Below are 14,693 nucleotides of genomic sequence, written 5' to 3'. Positions count from 1 at the left end.
GGTCCCAATGAGAGGACTTCTTGCATTCAGGGTACATGCATACGAACATCACTGTGCTGCTCATTGCTAATGCAACAGACTCACTGCAAAGAATGGGCTTACATAGGAATGTGGACCTGGAAGGGACTTCTGTGTTCAACCAGTCCAGGCCCCTGCTGTCACAGGCAAACGCATATCACAATCCTTTTCATTAATTTATTGAGCTTCATCTTCAAAATAGTGCTGTTTTTTTGTCTCTACAACTCCCGTTAGGAGGCTACTCTAGAACCTAACTGCTCCAATGGATAAGAATCATCTTCTACATCTCCGGGCCAACTTATTCATGGTCATTTTATACCCATCAGTTCTTGTGCCAATACTTCCCTTTAGCTGGCAGCTCTTTTCCCTGCTGTTTGCTCCTTGATATACTTGCAGAGAGCCACTGTGTCCCTGTTAAGGCCAAACCAGTCCAGGCTTGCTGATTCCCTTGCAGACAACAGGCCCTTCATCTCCATCCTCATAGCCTTTCTCTGCACCTTGCCTCCATGTGAATTCATCTTGCACTATGTCACTGCACCCCAGCAATCCCCTGCAATATTCATTCTCACCAGAATCTATGTCTCTCTCCAGCCTGTTTATTAAACTACTGACATCACTGTGATGAATCCTTTCATCTGAATTTTCCCTCCAAGGTCTGGGCAGGTTAGAGCATTGGCTCACTGCAACTGGGGCAATCATTCTTCCTGCAGACCTCGAGGCACTAAGCTCCAGCGGTATGAGCAGGTATTAATGGTGCTCAGTATAACTCACAATTTGGCCCCCTGTAAATTGCCCTTGCACGCTGTAGTAGAGAACGGCATACAAATGTCTGTGAAGCTGATGGCAAAAATACATCCTGCTTTCCCATCTTCCTTGTGGAGCCTTGTTCTTCAGAAAGAAAGGAAACCCACTCCTACACCAATCTGCTTTCACAGATGAATTTCATTAATCCAGCGTCTGCTACGTGTAGAATTGGCACGGGGGCTACCATACAGCAACGTTACCGCTCAGGCTGAGGAACAGCCCGTCAAAAACCTAATATCAGAGAACAGATCCATTGGAAGCGGTGGTGTCAAGGGCACAAGACTGCAAATGGTAACCACTAGATGGTGCAAGTTTTCCATTCAAGAACCAGCAGAAACAAACAAAAAAAAAGAACGAATGAGCGAATGAAAAGACTAAAGAAAAAATGAAAGAAAAAACAAAAGAATGAAAGAATGAAAGAAAGAACAGAATACAAGAAAAGACTAAAGAAAGAACGAACAAAGAAAAGATAGAACAAAAGCAAGAATGTAAGAAAACCAACAAAAGTCACTGGTGTATTTTGAAGCTAGTTAAACAATTTCATATTTTTCTCTCCCGTGTCATTACAGACAGACATGATTATAATTATCTGGAAAAGAAGGATTTTAAAGGAGAGTTTTGGTGCAAACACTTACTTGATCTTTGGTTTTTGATGAAGAACAGCTTGAGTCGCTCTTTAAAGGTGTTTTCATTTACATAGAACTCTACTTGGACCCTGTGAGGAAATCAAGAAAGGACTGAATTAATCGGAGCTGTCATCGGCAGTGCCTTCCCCCCCACATCCTCCCACCCCTAAAAGCATCTCAGCCCATCAGGTGGTGTCTCTATTCTTCTCCCAGGGCTCTTCCCACAACATATGCTATGAAAGAGATTTGAAAAAGAAGGGCGTTAGACCACTGTGCAGAGCAGGCTGCTAATAGTTCAAGCAAATACAATATAAATGGACAATAATAGTAACAACAAGCATTTACCCAAAGTCTTATTTAGATGAGGTTTGGAAGACTCCATCACAACCCTCCTTTACCTTTTCTCTGCAGCTTCCACAGTACAAAGGGGCTGGGAAGCCACCAATTCTTCTATAGCATGGGATCTCCTCTAGTATGAAAGACCAAGGATCACCTCAGGTACCCTGCAGGTATCAGCACATTCACCAGGTCCTGGGGGACAACACATCCCGGCTTTCCTAGGCCAGGAGGCAAAGACAAAATCCCCACTGCGAGAATGCCCTGCCTCCATACCTCAAATTTAGAGAGGCGCAAGACAACAACTCCAGCTGACCTCGACTGCTGCTGGAACCAGAGGCAGCTATTCAGCTATTGGGGTAAAACAGGGAAGATGGGTGTTGGCATCATGAGCAATACCCAGAAGCCAGGGCACCCAGAGCAAGTGCTCAGACACGCTCTGTGCTATGGCCTGTAACTTCAGCCTTAGATATAAGCTCACCTGGCAGTCACAAAGCCTCCCTTACATATGCAGGGGTAGGAGCTATAATCTGTTAGCTTGGCTGGTCTAGATCCAAGCAGTTATAACCAGGGCGGGATTAATGCATAGGCAAACTAGGCACATGCCCAAAGCGAAGAAGGGGCCCAGTTGTGCTTATTTTACGCAGTATAATTATTGAGTGAAAAAAGTAATATAAATATACAGTATTGAGTAGGGACCCATGAGTTCGTTTACCTAGGGCCCACTAAAGGGTTAATCCGGCTCTGGTTATAGCCGCATAACCCAGCTGAGCGTCTCACCCTCTGTGTTTATAACCGCAAAGTTAACATGATCATTGAGAAAAGAGACTTGTGTGCAGTCTGGGGCTCCAAAACCGACTCCCCCAGCCCTTTGCACAGTTCCTGGGTTCTCACTCATTGCCCTAGGTCACATGTTGCAAGGTCGTGCCGGAGGATGCGCCAATGCAAGGACTGCAGGATTGGGCCCTGCGTGTGTCCTGGCTGCTGAGATGTGGGTCTAAATGCTGCGGGCTCTGGTATTTATCTTGCTGGTAACCACATGTTGCTATCTTGTTCTCTAAAAAGAGAAGTAAGTGCCACTCTCCAGTTGTGAAGAGGATAAACGCGAGGGAGCCAAACACTGTTTAAAAACAGGTACTTGACCTTTTTGCTTTAGACCTCCAAGATGAAAACCTGCCACTGTTTGAACAGAAAAGCGACTCTCCCCTGTTACACTATTATCCAAACGACGCAGAGCAGCTGCTGTATTCACTGTCCATTTTCTGCATCATTAGTGGCATGCAATTTCATTGAGGAAATACAGTTAATGCCCTGTCCGACGGGATCGCTGGCCCAAGGACCATGTGTAAATCTCCAATGAAACTGGCTGCTTTCTGTGTTATCCCCACATTGCTTGTTCACTGTGGTCATGTCTACATGTGTGCATTTACTGCACAGCAACCAAAATTACTGCACAGTACGGGCACATGTCTATACGTGCACAGTAAACATGGTGACTTATGCCAACTTGAGCATAAATTTGATACCTGCATCATGCCTGATTAGTTATTGCTCAGTAACACTCATGGAGACACCTTACACCACAGTAACACTGTGTGTATGGGTGGCCTTGGGACTAACTTTAGTCCCAAGTCAGTCCACACACAGCATTAATGCACTTTAATGCCTGCACATGTAGATGCCAGCCTACTCCTGTTTACTGCACAGTAATTTACTGTGCAGTAAATTTGAGCTGGCATAAATGCACATGTAGACATACACACTATCATATATTTTATGTACTGCCCAGCTGATGCTGTCCATTAGGTGGTTATTTCTCTTCCATATTTTAGACACTGCATGTTCCCAGCAGATCAAAACTAGTTAGTGGTCACCAGCCACTTGTTTTCTCTGAAATGTCCTTTTATATTCTTGACCGCGACTCTGGAACAATGAATGAAGCACTGCTTTCCCTCAAGCGTTCCCCCCAAGTTGTACATGAAACCCAGGGCAAGCTTGCAAAGAAGGTGAAAAACTGAGCAAGATCTCTGAATAGCCAGGTAGTGTAAACCCAAAGAGTGAAGTTCAATATTTATGGATCTCACCGAACTCATAGGGCCGGACCTCCAGCCAAGAATTGCGAGCACCAATACTTCCCAGTTCCCACATCAGTGACTTCCAGCATGAAATATAACACGTGAACACCCGCGCTATGTTGAATGGTGGGGAAAGCCTGGTTTTACATGCGACTTGCAGCCCAGGAAAACTGGACAAGGTTTTGTTGGCCTGCTTTCCACTTAGTGTAAATCTTGCAAAGTTCAAACTCTTCTCAGAAAAACCCTGGGTCCACCAAAACATCCCTCGACCCATATCTCCACTGCCGCCATCAGCCGCTCTTGCATTTACCCTGGATTCTGGGTTTGCTTTTGCACTGCCAGAGTTGAGCTAGGCTGCAGCAGAATAAGAGCTGTCGTGGGATCACAGCAGCATCCCTGAAACACGGATGACTCGGTCTCACGTCAGAGCCATGTTTGGCAGCACTGAGCCATTAAAAAGAAAAGACATCGTTCCCATCTACGAAGAGAAACATGACTTCTGTTGCTAAGATACCACATGGACCATTCCAGCCAAATCCAGGAGCTGCCGAACATTTCTGAATTTTACTAGACTTGCAGGACCGCTGAAGTTATGGTACCGAGGCAATAAAGCGAAGGCACGCAAGGAGCTTCTGCAAGAATTTCTGAATGCTGCTCAGTGGCCCTGAGCGGAGGGAGTTTCAAGAGGCATCTTGTGGCAGGATGCAACCTAGGGGTGCCGTGAACTCTCCTAGCGCCCCCTACCTACCGTGCCAAATCGGTTTCAAATGCACCCTCTCTACCTCGCCCGCCACATCTTTGATGTTAATTATCGGTAAAAGGAGGCTGCCTTTTACCCTCTTTAGCACGGTGCCTTAAGATGTCCCAGTCTGTGCCTTGCCTTTGGAGACACGGTGCACTCGAACCTCTGGGCCACGTGTGGGCCCTACGGTCACCCGGGCCCCCACGGGCTCTCTGCCTCATCTCCGTTGCCCACCTGCGCCCTCACAGGCGCTTCCTGGCTTCTCTCGTGGCTCCCGCCCCCACCGGGGCCTGTCTCCCCACGCTCTCGTAGCCTGCACTGGGGCCTCTTCCCTGTCTGAGCTCTCATAGCCCGCACTGGGGCCTTGCCTCGCGATTCCTGCCCGCACTGGGGCCTCATCTCACAATTGGGGCTCAGGTGGCTGTAGCCGTGCCTGGCCCCCAAATTCCCCTCCTGGGGGCTTCTATTCCTCTGTGCGCCCTCCCGGGGGCTTCTCGCCAGTGCCCACTCTGGTGTTCCTCACAATTGGGGCTCAGGTGGCCGTAGCTGTGCCTGGCCCCCAGTGCACTGTGCCCTTCTCGGGGCTGTGGTCAGTACACCCCCTCCTCGGGTCTACAAACCCCACCGAGGCTCAGGTGGCCATAGCCGTGCCTGGCCCCAGACCCACCTTCTCGGGTCACTCGCCCACAGTGGGGCTTCTCGCCTGCGTGCTCGCCCACACTGGGGCTTCCCCTGCACGACACTGCCCCACTGGGGCCGGGGTCTATACACCCCCCAAAACACGGCACCCTCTCCAGCACCAGGAACCCCCATGCTACTGGGGAGCTCCTATGAGGCCTCCTCCACCCCTACAGCCTCCCCCGGTCCTCCGGTTGGATAGTAAACACCAAACACAAAGCCCCTGGGCTATAACATAAACTAAACCGCCCAGTCAAAAATCCATGTTCTGTCCCTACCGGGGTTTCCTCCGCCCAGTATCGTCACACCGCAACTGCTCAGGCCATCCGGCTTCCCTGCTCTGCGTGCTGCAACAGAGTCCCACCTTCCTTGGCTGCCAGACGGGAACTGACTCTGGTCTCAGCCTAGGCTGTTTATATAGGCCAGGCTCTGCCCCCTTCTGGTCAGCTGACCCAACTGCGGTTGCCCCGGCAACTGGCACCTGTCCCTCTTCCCAGGAGCAGGGCACTTCAGTATCCTGCGACACATCTAAAAAGACCTGAACTACATGCGGCACTGTTCCACCTGCACTGTTCGGTTCCACGTCCCCACCTTTGACAGACATTTCTGCTCTGGTCCACCCCCTTTCCTCTGGCTTTCTCCTTGCTCAGTCCCAGTCCAGCCCAGATCCCCTGTTCCTGGATTTCAACATCCTGCATTTCTAAAGCATAAGGGGAAAAGAGCTCTACGGAGGTTTCTGCCAAACCACAGAAAGAAATAGAAGACACCAATGCCTCTCACTCCCCACGTGAAGATGGAAGGCAAGCCAGTACCGAAGAGCACCGATGCAACGAGGAAGAAAGCTGGTTGTATTGTTTCAGCATTAATAAGGCTGGGGTCTAACCCAAAGCCAAGGCATAAAGGAGGTCTGAATACTACCGTCTTCTCCTCCACTGAAAGATGAAGCTTGGTAAACTCTATTTTTATTTTAGACATCCCTTGTGCCTGACTTGATAAGCACCTGAAGGAATGGGACAACAGGGAAGACAGCAGTGATTTTACCTGGATGCTCCCCCTTACCTCCACCGCACGAATGAAGTAGCCAGACTATGGGATAATCCTATGCTACTAGTGCGCTGGGACATCTTCCACCCACCAATAGCTCAGCTCCCCTCAAGATATCCCATATGGTCCACCCTTTCAAACACTGACTCAATGGCATGAAGAATGGCTGGCACAAGCACCAATCCATCACCACATCATCTCTGACCCTACAGTCAGTCAACCAGGATTTAACTGGCCATGCTGTTATTGGGCACTTTTCAACCAGTTTCAAACTGGACCAGGTCACTGTGCCTCAAATGTATACCAGTGGGACCTCTGCAATGACAACAAATGTCCTTGCGGACAAGTTCAAACACCACATGGTTGACTTATGTCCATTTGCTGCCTGGTGGCCTTCAAGCTCTTCACAGTGGTGATGATGTTGCCTTAAGATGGCTGGAACAATATGCCAAAACCGTATTTGCTAAATGAATAAATAACCTCCTAGTGCTCATAAATGGCAGACACAGGGCACAATAAATCCACAGAATATATCATACGTTTGCATACACACGGGGTGTGATAAATCCAGGGAATATATCATGAGCTACCATACAGATGTGGGACAAATCCAACAAATATATTGTGAGGTAGTATACAGACCCGGGGCACAGTAGATCCAGGGAATGTGTCAGAAGCTTGCATACTGACACGGGGCAAGGTAAAGACACAGATAAACTCACAGACTCTCTCACAAGTCTGCATGTACACACTGGACACTCTGGGCCCCCATCACTGTTCATTTTGGAAGCAAAAATGAGCCGTCCTGCATTCATTCCTCAGCAGACTCAAACCCCATGCCCCTCTGCTCTACCCACAGACCCCATGGAAGAGAGGAATTTGGAGGACCCAATGCAACCATGTCCATCTTTGTCTGGAAAAGCTGCAAAGTGAAACCCCAGCCTTCTTTAGACCTCTAGGGCCATGCATGAAGCAGAGCTCAGTGACCACAAAAATAGCTATAACTCTTGACAGACTCTCTCTCTGGTATTATTACAGCCTCAGAGGTGGCATAATTGCAGTTCTACTGCTAATCACAGCGTTACACAGATCGTTCTGCAAATTAGCCACGTGTCAGTTTTGCATTAGAATGGCAAAGGAGCCCATTTATTACTAAGGAACCTAACAAAGCAGCCGAGAGTGCAACAAATTACTCGTCCCCCGGCTTCTCTCTTTGTCGTGCTGGCGTCCGTCAGCCACTACTACTATTTTTACTTACAAGAGATTGTCAAAATACTGTTAGGGCCCAAGCGTGGAATCGACCACGGCAAACAAACCCAAGAGCTGCAGCTGATGTTAAACCTTTCACTGTCCCATTCCTTCGTACCTATGTCACTGCCTGCCCCTGTTCAACTATTCAATGCTTGGCACGTACAGGACAGAATCGTGATTTAAAGGAAAACAGCACCTACTAGTTCTGATCGATTAGCTCTACTAGATCTAATAAAACAAACACTTCCTGAGCAGGAACGCTGAGCCCGTAAGGCAGGGGGTTGTGTGAGGATTTTCTCAGTAAGCTGCGGTATTGTTTCAGAAACGCCTCTTAACAAAATTCAGGAAGAAGGTGGGGGATATGGGGGGGGTCACTGTCAGCAAGTGGTGACACTTGCTGTTATTAACCCCGATGTCCTGCTCCGAAGTGGCCTAACGTACAGGAAGCAAAAGACACCTTGGGAATGGACGAGCAACGAGCTCGGCGAAGCTGCTCATGATAAGTTCTCCTGTGTGGCTGAAATAATCAGTGCCGAATTTGCCAGGCTCTCAAAAAATGACTACATATGTTCACACATCTACAATAAATTGGTCTGGGGTATGACTGAAAACTGCATCCGACTGGAGGGCCTGGTGGAAGTATGTGGGGGGGCTACACGTGGCAGGGTAGATCCTATCAAATACCACAATGTCACAACCTCCAGAGTAAGGTGAGTATAGGGTGCCTCAAAAACCTGGCTCCCACCATCTTATGGGCATTTCTTGGTTGCAGACAGGCTAAGAGACATCCTGCCTTGCTGAGGCATTAGGCAGTCAGCAGCAGGTCTCCTCTGTTGCTCTCTGGCAGAAGCTACAGCCATCAAAGTGCTCAACATCTGGATTCGGTCTGGCCTTTGGAGTCTGTCTCAATGGGCTAAAGGTGCAGGGGGTAAGTTTTGGGCAGTCTCCACTCCTCCATACTCTTGCCTAAGCGTATGAGGTGAAGGTCTTGGTGTGGTGGTTGCAGGACTCCACACAAGCGAATTCATCAAGCACCCACTAGACCTCTTCCGTGCACACCATGAACCAGAGGATCCACAGTTGCCTACTCAAAGGGAAAGTGCTTGTGGAAGAAATCACCCTCCATTTGATTAGCTAGGTTAAAGGAGTATAAGGGATATAAATCCTGACAGGCTTTCCAGGCCATAAACCAGCTAACTTCTCATTGCCAGACCCTAGAAGACACTTCCTTCCTGGGGATGTTGCACAGAAGCACCCTTCCTAAGGCTGTTCTTGGAGAGATCGCTAGAAGAGAGCGTGGGGGACTGGACCAATGAGTAGTCTGCACTAGCAAGGCACCCTTTGGCACCAATTGCAGTGGGACTCTGTCATGTAAAGCTGATAGCACAGGTCTCAGTCACTGGATTTAGAGTAAAGCACAGTCCTGCGTCTCCGGCCCAATCCCCGGTTACTGCTGGAGGAGGCTGCGTTCCAGGTGAAGGTGAACAACAGCTCCAGAGTCCTCATTTAGCTGCATCAAGTCTGCACCTTTGGGAAACCTCTCTGGATCCCACAGGAAAAGCAGGTAGAAAGTGGGAGAAAGAGACAAGGAACCTGGTGAGACAGCAGATGCTGCTTCCTCAGCTACTTGTAGAAGAAACTCCCCATTCACTTGCACATTCACTGCTGACTCCAACGATGCTGGCAGGGAGCGTGCGCACAACGTTGTTTCATGGGCAATGTAGCACAGAAAGCTGGATGCTGTAACAGAAATGTTATAATAGAGTCCTGGAGCTATTAGCAAGAACTATGAAGGCATCTGGCATTCACGCTGGTTCTGTTGCAAGGGAGAAACCACTCACTAACAACACATCTTACGAACCAAGCAACTGGTAAGACAATATTTGAAAGTACTATTAAAACCCATCGCCAGGGAGGGCTGGAAATACTGTAGCATGAAGCAAAGGACTCTATTAAATATCCAGGAAGCAGTCTGGATCTGCAGTGTCAGCCCAGGGGATTTCATGACGCAGCTAGAAATATTTATGCCCTAATGGAAGGCAAGAGAAGAAATGCCCAGAACAAGACATGCTTGCTGCCCTATTCACTCCAGGACCTCTCCAGTATCAAACCTGGAGAGGCTGAAGCTGTAGAAAGCAAAAGCCAAGAAACTGAAGGCAGTTTTCAGCTGGAGAATGGAAAAAAGAAGAGCTGGTGAAATCAAACTCTTCCTACCAGCACCGCTGGTCCCAAAACGATGTTGCCTGCTCGCTGGCTGTCCATGTGCATAGAAATTGGAAAAGACACCTATACTCTCACCCAGTGTAATATAACACTGAAAACTGGGCCATTGCTCCCCATGTTTCCAGATATAACGTGCGGTGAAGTTTTGAGACATGATGACTGATAAACAGCAATGCACACAGATAAAAAGCAAGGGGTGAAAGTATCTACACCAGTACCGTCAAAAGGAGGTTTCAGTTCCAAGCTGCTATTAATGAAGAACTTTGTGAGGAAAGGCTATAGCATGTTGAGATAAATTATTCTAGGAGTCTTGCTTTGGAAATAATTAATCTGTGTCAGGACATATCTTCTACAAATAAATCAGATAGACATAAGTACTCACTACACTGCATGCTTCAGGTAATTGCTCTCTATCTTAGTTAAATTTGTCCCAAAACATGGTGAGGATTGGCCCTCAGCTATTGTATCGATCGATGGATGTCCAATTCATCAGAGCCACCAAGGATTAAATGCAGCTAATTGAAGTAGCACCTTCTGAAAGCATGGCCTGCCGTACAGAAACGTTTGCCTTTGTAATGAAGAAACCAGCAGCAATATCAATCAAGGTTTGCCGGCAGATGGCTTGCTGATCTATAGTAATGCAAACCACTTTCAAAAAACATTACGACTGTAAACACTGATGGATAAGAAATGAATACCAGAGGGCTTTCTCTGCATGAAAAACTGGACTGTTTATCCATCAGCGATAGCCGCAACTATGAAAACAAGCATTCTTAAAACAAGCCAAAATGGCAAAATATCCTGGGCAGACACTGCCTTTACATTTGCTTCCTTATAACAACAAGCAGAGACCAACCAGACTAACCCTAAGGTTTTGCACAGTCCCATTCCCTGAGGTCAGATCTACACAATGCAGACAGCCACATCCCCTCTAAATTCACGGACCAAACCCCGGAGCCCTAGGTAATTTGCAGCAGCTGTTCAAGCACTGATGAGAGCCTTAAAAAGGCAGCATTCAACAGGTGAGTTGTTAAAACCCTTACCCTCCTCCCATCCCTGTCCCATATCTGCATCAGAAGCAGAGGATTTAGTGTGGGTGTCCTCAGCAGTTACTGATATACTTAGACAACAGGGCATGGGGGGGGCGAATGCAGTCAAAGGTAGCAAAAAAAAAAAAAAATCCTAAAGTGAACAAAGGAGCATATTGTGTCTGAAGGCACACAGTGGGGTAGGGAAAGGCCCCACGGTATGAACGGCCTGCCACTGTCAGAGGTATCCGAAAGGGGCACAAGACAATTCAAGAATGCAGCTCTGTGCCCCCATCAGCTGCAGCAGGTTCCTCTCTGGCAACCAGGTATGCATGAGAAGTGAGACAAATGGCCCACGGCTGCCACCAAGTATGAGGCTTTGCCAAAAAAACAAGGCAAAGCCCTGGTGGGTAACTGTGCAAGTTCCCATAAAAAGCAGCACACTGCTACACTGCCTTTCCCTTCCTGCTTGGTCCTTCTCTTGGTCGATACCTGCCCCCAAGACCCGGCTGAATCACTGCCTGCCTTTTCCAAAGGTCCCAGTGGCTGAAAGTGTCTCAGTTCCTGGATGCCTAATTCAAGACACTGTAAAGAGGCCTGATTTCCAGCGAGCACTGAGCACTGGCCCTGCCTCGATGCCCCCTGGTAACCCTGTCTACAGGGGGGCGAGCGATTCAAGAGGCTGACATGGACGGCAGCCAAGGCAACAGCTGCAGCCTATGTGTGAGCAGCACAAGCAACACCAAAGCACATGTTTCGGGAAGCCTGCCTTGCTGCGGGCCACTGCGGCTGTATAGCGTCCCAGCCGGTATCAGGTAACCTTTGCTGACATTGCCCCATATACATCAATATGCTGCAACTAAAACAACCACACTGGCTGATCTTGCTGGGCACCGTGGAGCCTCATTCAGTGATTTAGAGACAAGACAGGGAGCTGCATTTTTAGAACAGCAGCCCTCTTCCACTAGCCCACCAATTCCCGGAAAGGAGGGAGAAAGTGCATGGCACCGATGGGCCGCTGCCAAGTACCACAGGTGGGGAGGGTGCCCACTCTGGAGCCATCTATGACTAATGGGACATTATCCCCATCCCTGACTGTTCCCCTTTCTTCAGACATATAGGAGCTGCCAAAGAGCAGTTAACTGCTCATCCAACTCTCCACCACCGCCATGTGAGAATACGATTGCCCAATTCATGGGCAAAGCTGCAGTAGGTGTGAAATAGTCAGGTCAAACCCTGCTGCACGGCCACAAGTGCTTCATGCCACCCATTGCACCACAGATGCATAGAGCAAGCAGCAAGCACCTGGATTCGATGTTGAAAATATGCGTTCCCACCAAGATGAGAGAGGTCAGCTCACTGCCGTGCAGAAGGCCTGCACTACCTGCCTCCACCATACTATCTCTTGCTAAAGGAAGAGAGCTGTCTTGTAAAACCATCTGCTGTTACAAGCTGGGGTGGGGATTGCTAAGTGCAAACCATAACGCACTGGTCACTATGTGCAACACCCTCTTGTGCCCAAGCTGCAGAATCGAGCTGTCAGCTCTGGAGGTCTGTCCGCTGGGGTCTGATACGGCGGCGGCCAATTTAGATGTGCTTGTGTAATGGCCAAGTGCAAGCCCCCAGCTGCTATACTCAGAATTGGCACAGTGTCTGCTGCAGCCCCACTGCCTTGGCGGATGGTGGCAAGAACAGGATGCACCTGTAGCTCGCTGTCCATACGTGGAGGAAACGTTAGAGGTGGCTGGCAGGCAAACACGTCTCACCAGTTCACAAAGAAAGAGGCGTTCCTGGAAGTCAGTGCTGCTCTGTTAGGGATGACTATGACCCAATGTCTTTACTGTGCATCCCATTAGCACCACTTCAGGCTCAACACAAAGCAGGTGGACTGAACTGCTAGAAAGCCACTGGGTGGGTAGACGCTCCCCATCGCTCACTGTGGGGCTACCACGAATATTACAGCCTGCCAGCTTCTCTATGATTTATTTGCCATAGTTGTTTTTTTTTTTTTTTAAAGAATAACTTTAACTTTTATGTAAATCACAGCACCATAGAAAATGAGGATTGGAAGGGACCCCAGGAGGTAACATCCAGTCTAACCCCTATTCAAAGCAGGACCAGCCCCAACTAGCTCATCCCAGCCAGGGCTTTGTCTACCCAGGTGTTCAAAACCTCCAAGGATGGAGTCCACATCCTCTGTGGGCAACCTGCTCCAATGCTTCACCACTTTCCTAGTGAGGAAGTCTTCTCTAATATCCAACCTCAACTTCCCCTTCTGCAACTTGAGCCCATTGCTCCTTGTCCTGTCATCTGCCCCCACTGAGAACAGCCCAGCTCCATCCTCTTTGCAGCCTCCCTGCAGGGAGGTGAAGGCTGCTATTCAATCCCCCTCAGTCTTTTCTTCTGCAGACTAAATCAGCCCGGTTCCCTCAGCTTCTCCTCGTGAGTCATGGGTCCCAGCCCCCAAACCATTTTCACTGCCCTCCACTGGACTTTCTCCAATTTGTCCACATCCTTTCCGTAGTGGGGGGGACCCAAAACTGGACACAGGACTCCAAATGTGGCCTCACCAGTGCCAAACAGAGGGAAATAATCTCTTCTCTCAACCTGCTGGCAGTGCTCCTACCGATGCAGCCCAGGATACTATTAATCGTCTTCACAACAAGGGCACACTGCTGGCTCCTGTTCAGCTTATTGCCCAGAATCCAACAACACCAGTTGAGTTTGGCAGCCGATGAACCAGCCCTCCCATGCCACAGGAAAAGGACTTCCCACCAAACCATCCACTTGCTCTTCTGCAAACCTCCAGTGTCCCACCTGCTTTGCGTGGTGGATGCATCTAAAGACCAGCATGTCCCTTTTCACTAGAAAAGAATTTGAAAGCAGACCACAAAGGTTTTATTTTGGGGAGGAATCTCATGGAATTCACCCTCGCTGCCTTCCAGCCTCAAACACCCAGGGGCCCGCTCTGATAATCCTCAAAATACCAGCTTCGCTACAAGCCCCTCGCTTTAAAGAGCAGCAATTACTATTATTATGTGCCCCACATACTGGACCAATTTCATTTCAATAGTGCAGTTATTTATTGTGCTTTATTAACCTAGGAGCAGAGGTAATTTATTCCAAGGTGATGAGCTCCAAAAAAGACATCAGACCTTGTTCTAACAAGTGTTGAACACAGACCTAAAATAAGCACAGCTCAAATCTCAGCCACGAAGCAAAAGCTGCTTGGAAAAAAAGGCAGCTGGATAGCTCTGCAATATAACGGTATCTCCCCTAGATATTTAGGGAGGTATGACGCAAGTATTGGAGCCCTTTTTTCCCAATGCAGGAGTGGAAAATGCAGAAGTGGAAAATAGTCGTGAATATACGTATGAACAGAAACAGCGGCAATGCAGAGCATGCAAAGCTACAAGGCTGAGTTTCACAGTTTCTAGGGTCAGAAGGGACCTTAGCAGATCATCGAGTCTGATCTCCTGCCATGGCAGGAAAGAGTACTGGGGTCAAACGACCCCAGCAAGGTGACTGTCAAGCCAATCCATCCAGCCTGCCATTACATGAGTGCACTCATGTAATGGCAGGCTGGATGGATAATAGGGGGTTACAAAGAATATACGCCCCCAGCAAATGTTAGCTCCCCCCACCCTCCCACTCTGCACTTCCATGAGACTTACATGGTACTCCAGACTTTCTACGTCGCCCTTCAAGCTCACCCCACCGCACGCTTTGCTCCAGGACTGACTGGGCGCTCAGCACATGCAGCCCTCCTTAGCTCCCCTGGCCCCTCTGCTTCATGTGACAACAGCTGGGAATATTTTGAAAATCTAGACGGCTCCAAAAAAACTCCTGACCAACCAACAGAGTGGGA

General features: G+C 48.7%; 1 protein-coding gene across 8 annotated transcripts in view; it reads right to left on the bottom strand.

Moving 5' to 3' along the window:
* The window catches only part of KCNT1 (potassium sodium-activated channel subfamily T member 1), a 169,440-nt gene that overhangs the window by 62,958 nt on the left and 91,789 nt on the right, over window positions 1-14,693 (bottom strand). For 7 of the 8 annotated variants that reach the window (XM_090021363.1, XM_090021364.1, XM_090021369.1 and 4 more), the window contains exon 3: window positions 1,458-1,537. In XM_090021363.1, the coding sequence (XP_089877489.1) occupies window positions 1,458-1,537 (80 nt within the window). Of the gene's footprint in view, window positions 1-1,457; window positions 1,538-14,499; window positions 14,609-14,693 lie in introns of those variants that run through there. The other variant, XM_090021371.1, reaches the window with a different exon arrangement.

Source organism: Crocodylus siamensis, chromosome 11 (genome assembly GCF_052110815.1).
Source record: "Crocodylus siamensis isolate JL-2025a chromosome 11, ASM5211081v1, whole genome shotgun sequence".
Classification (NCBI taxonomy): Eukaryota; Metazoa; Chordata; order Crocodylia; family Crocodylidae; genus Crocodylus; species Crocodylus siamensis.
This window is presented reverse-complemented; position numbering and strand designations above follow the sequence as displayed.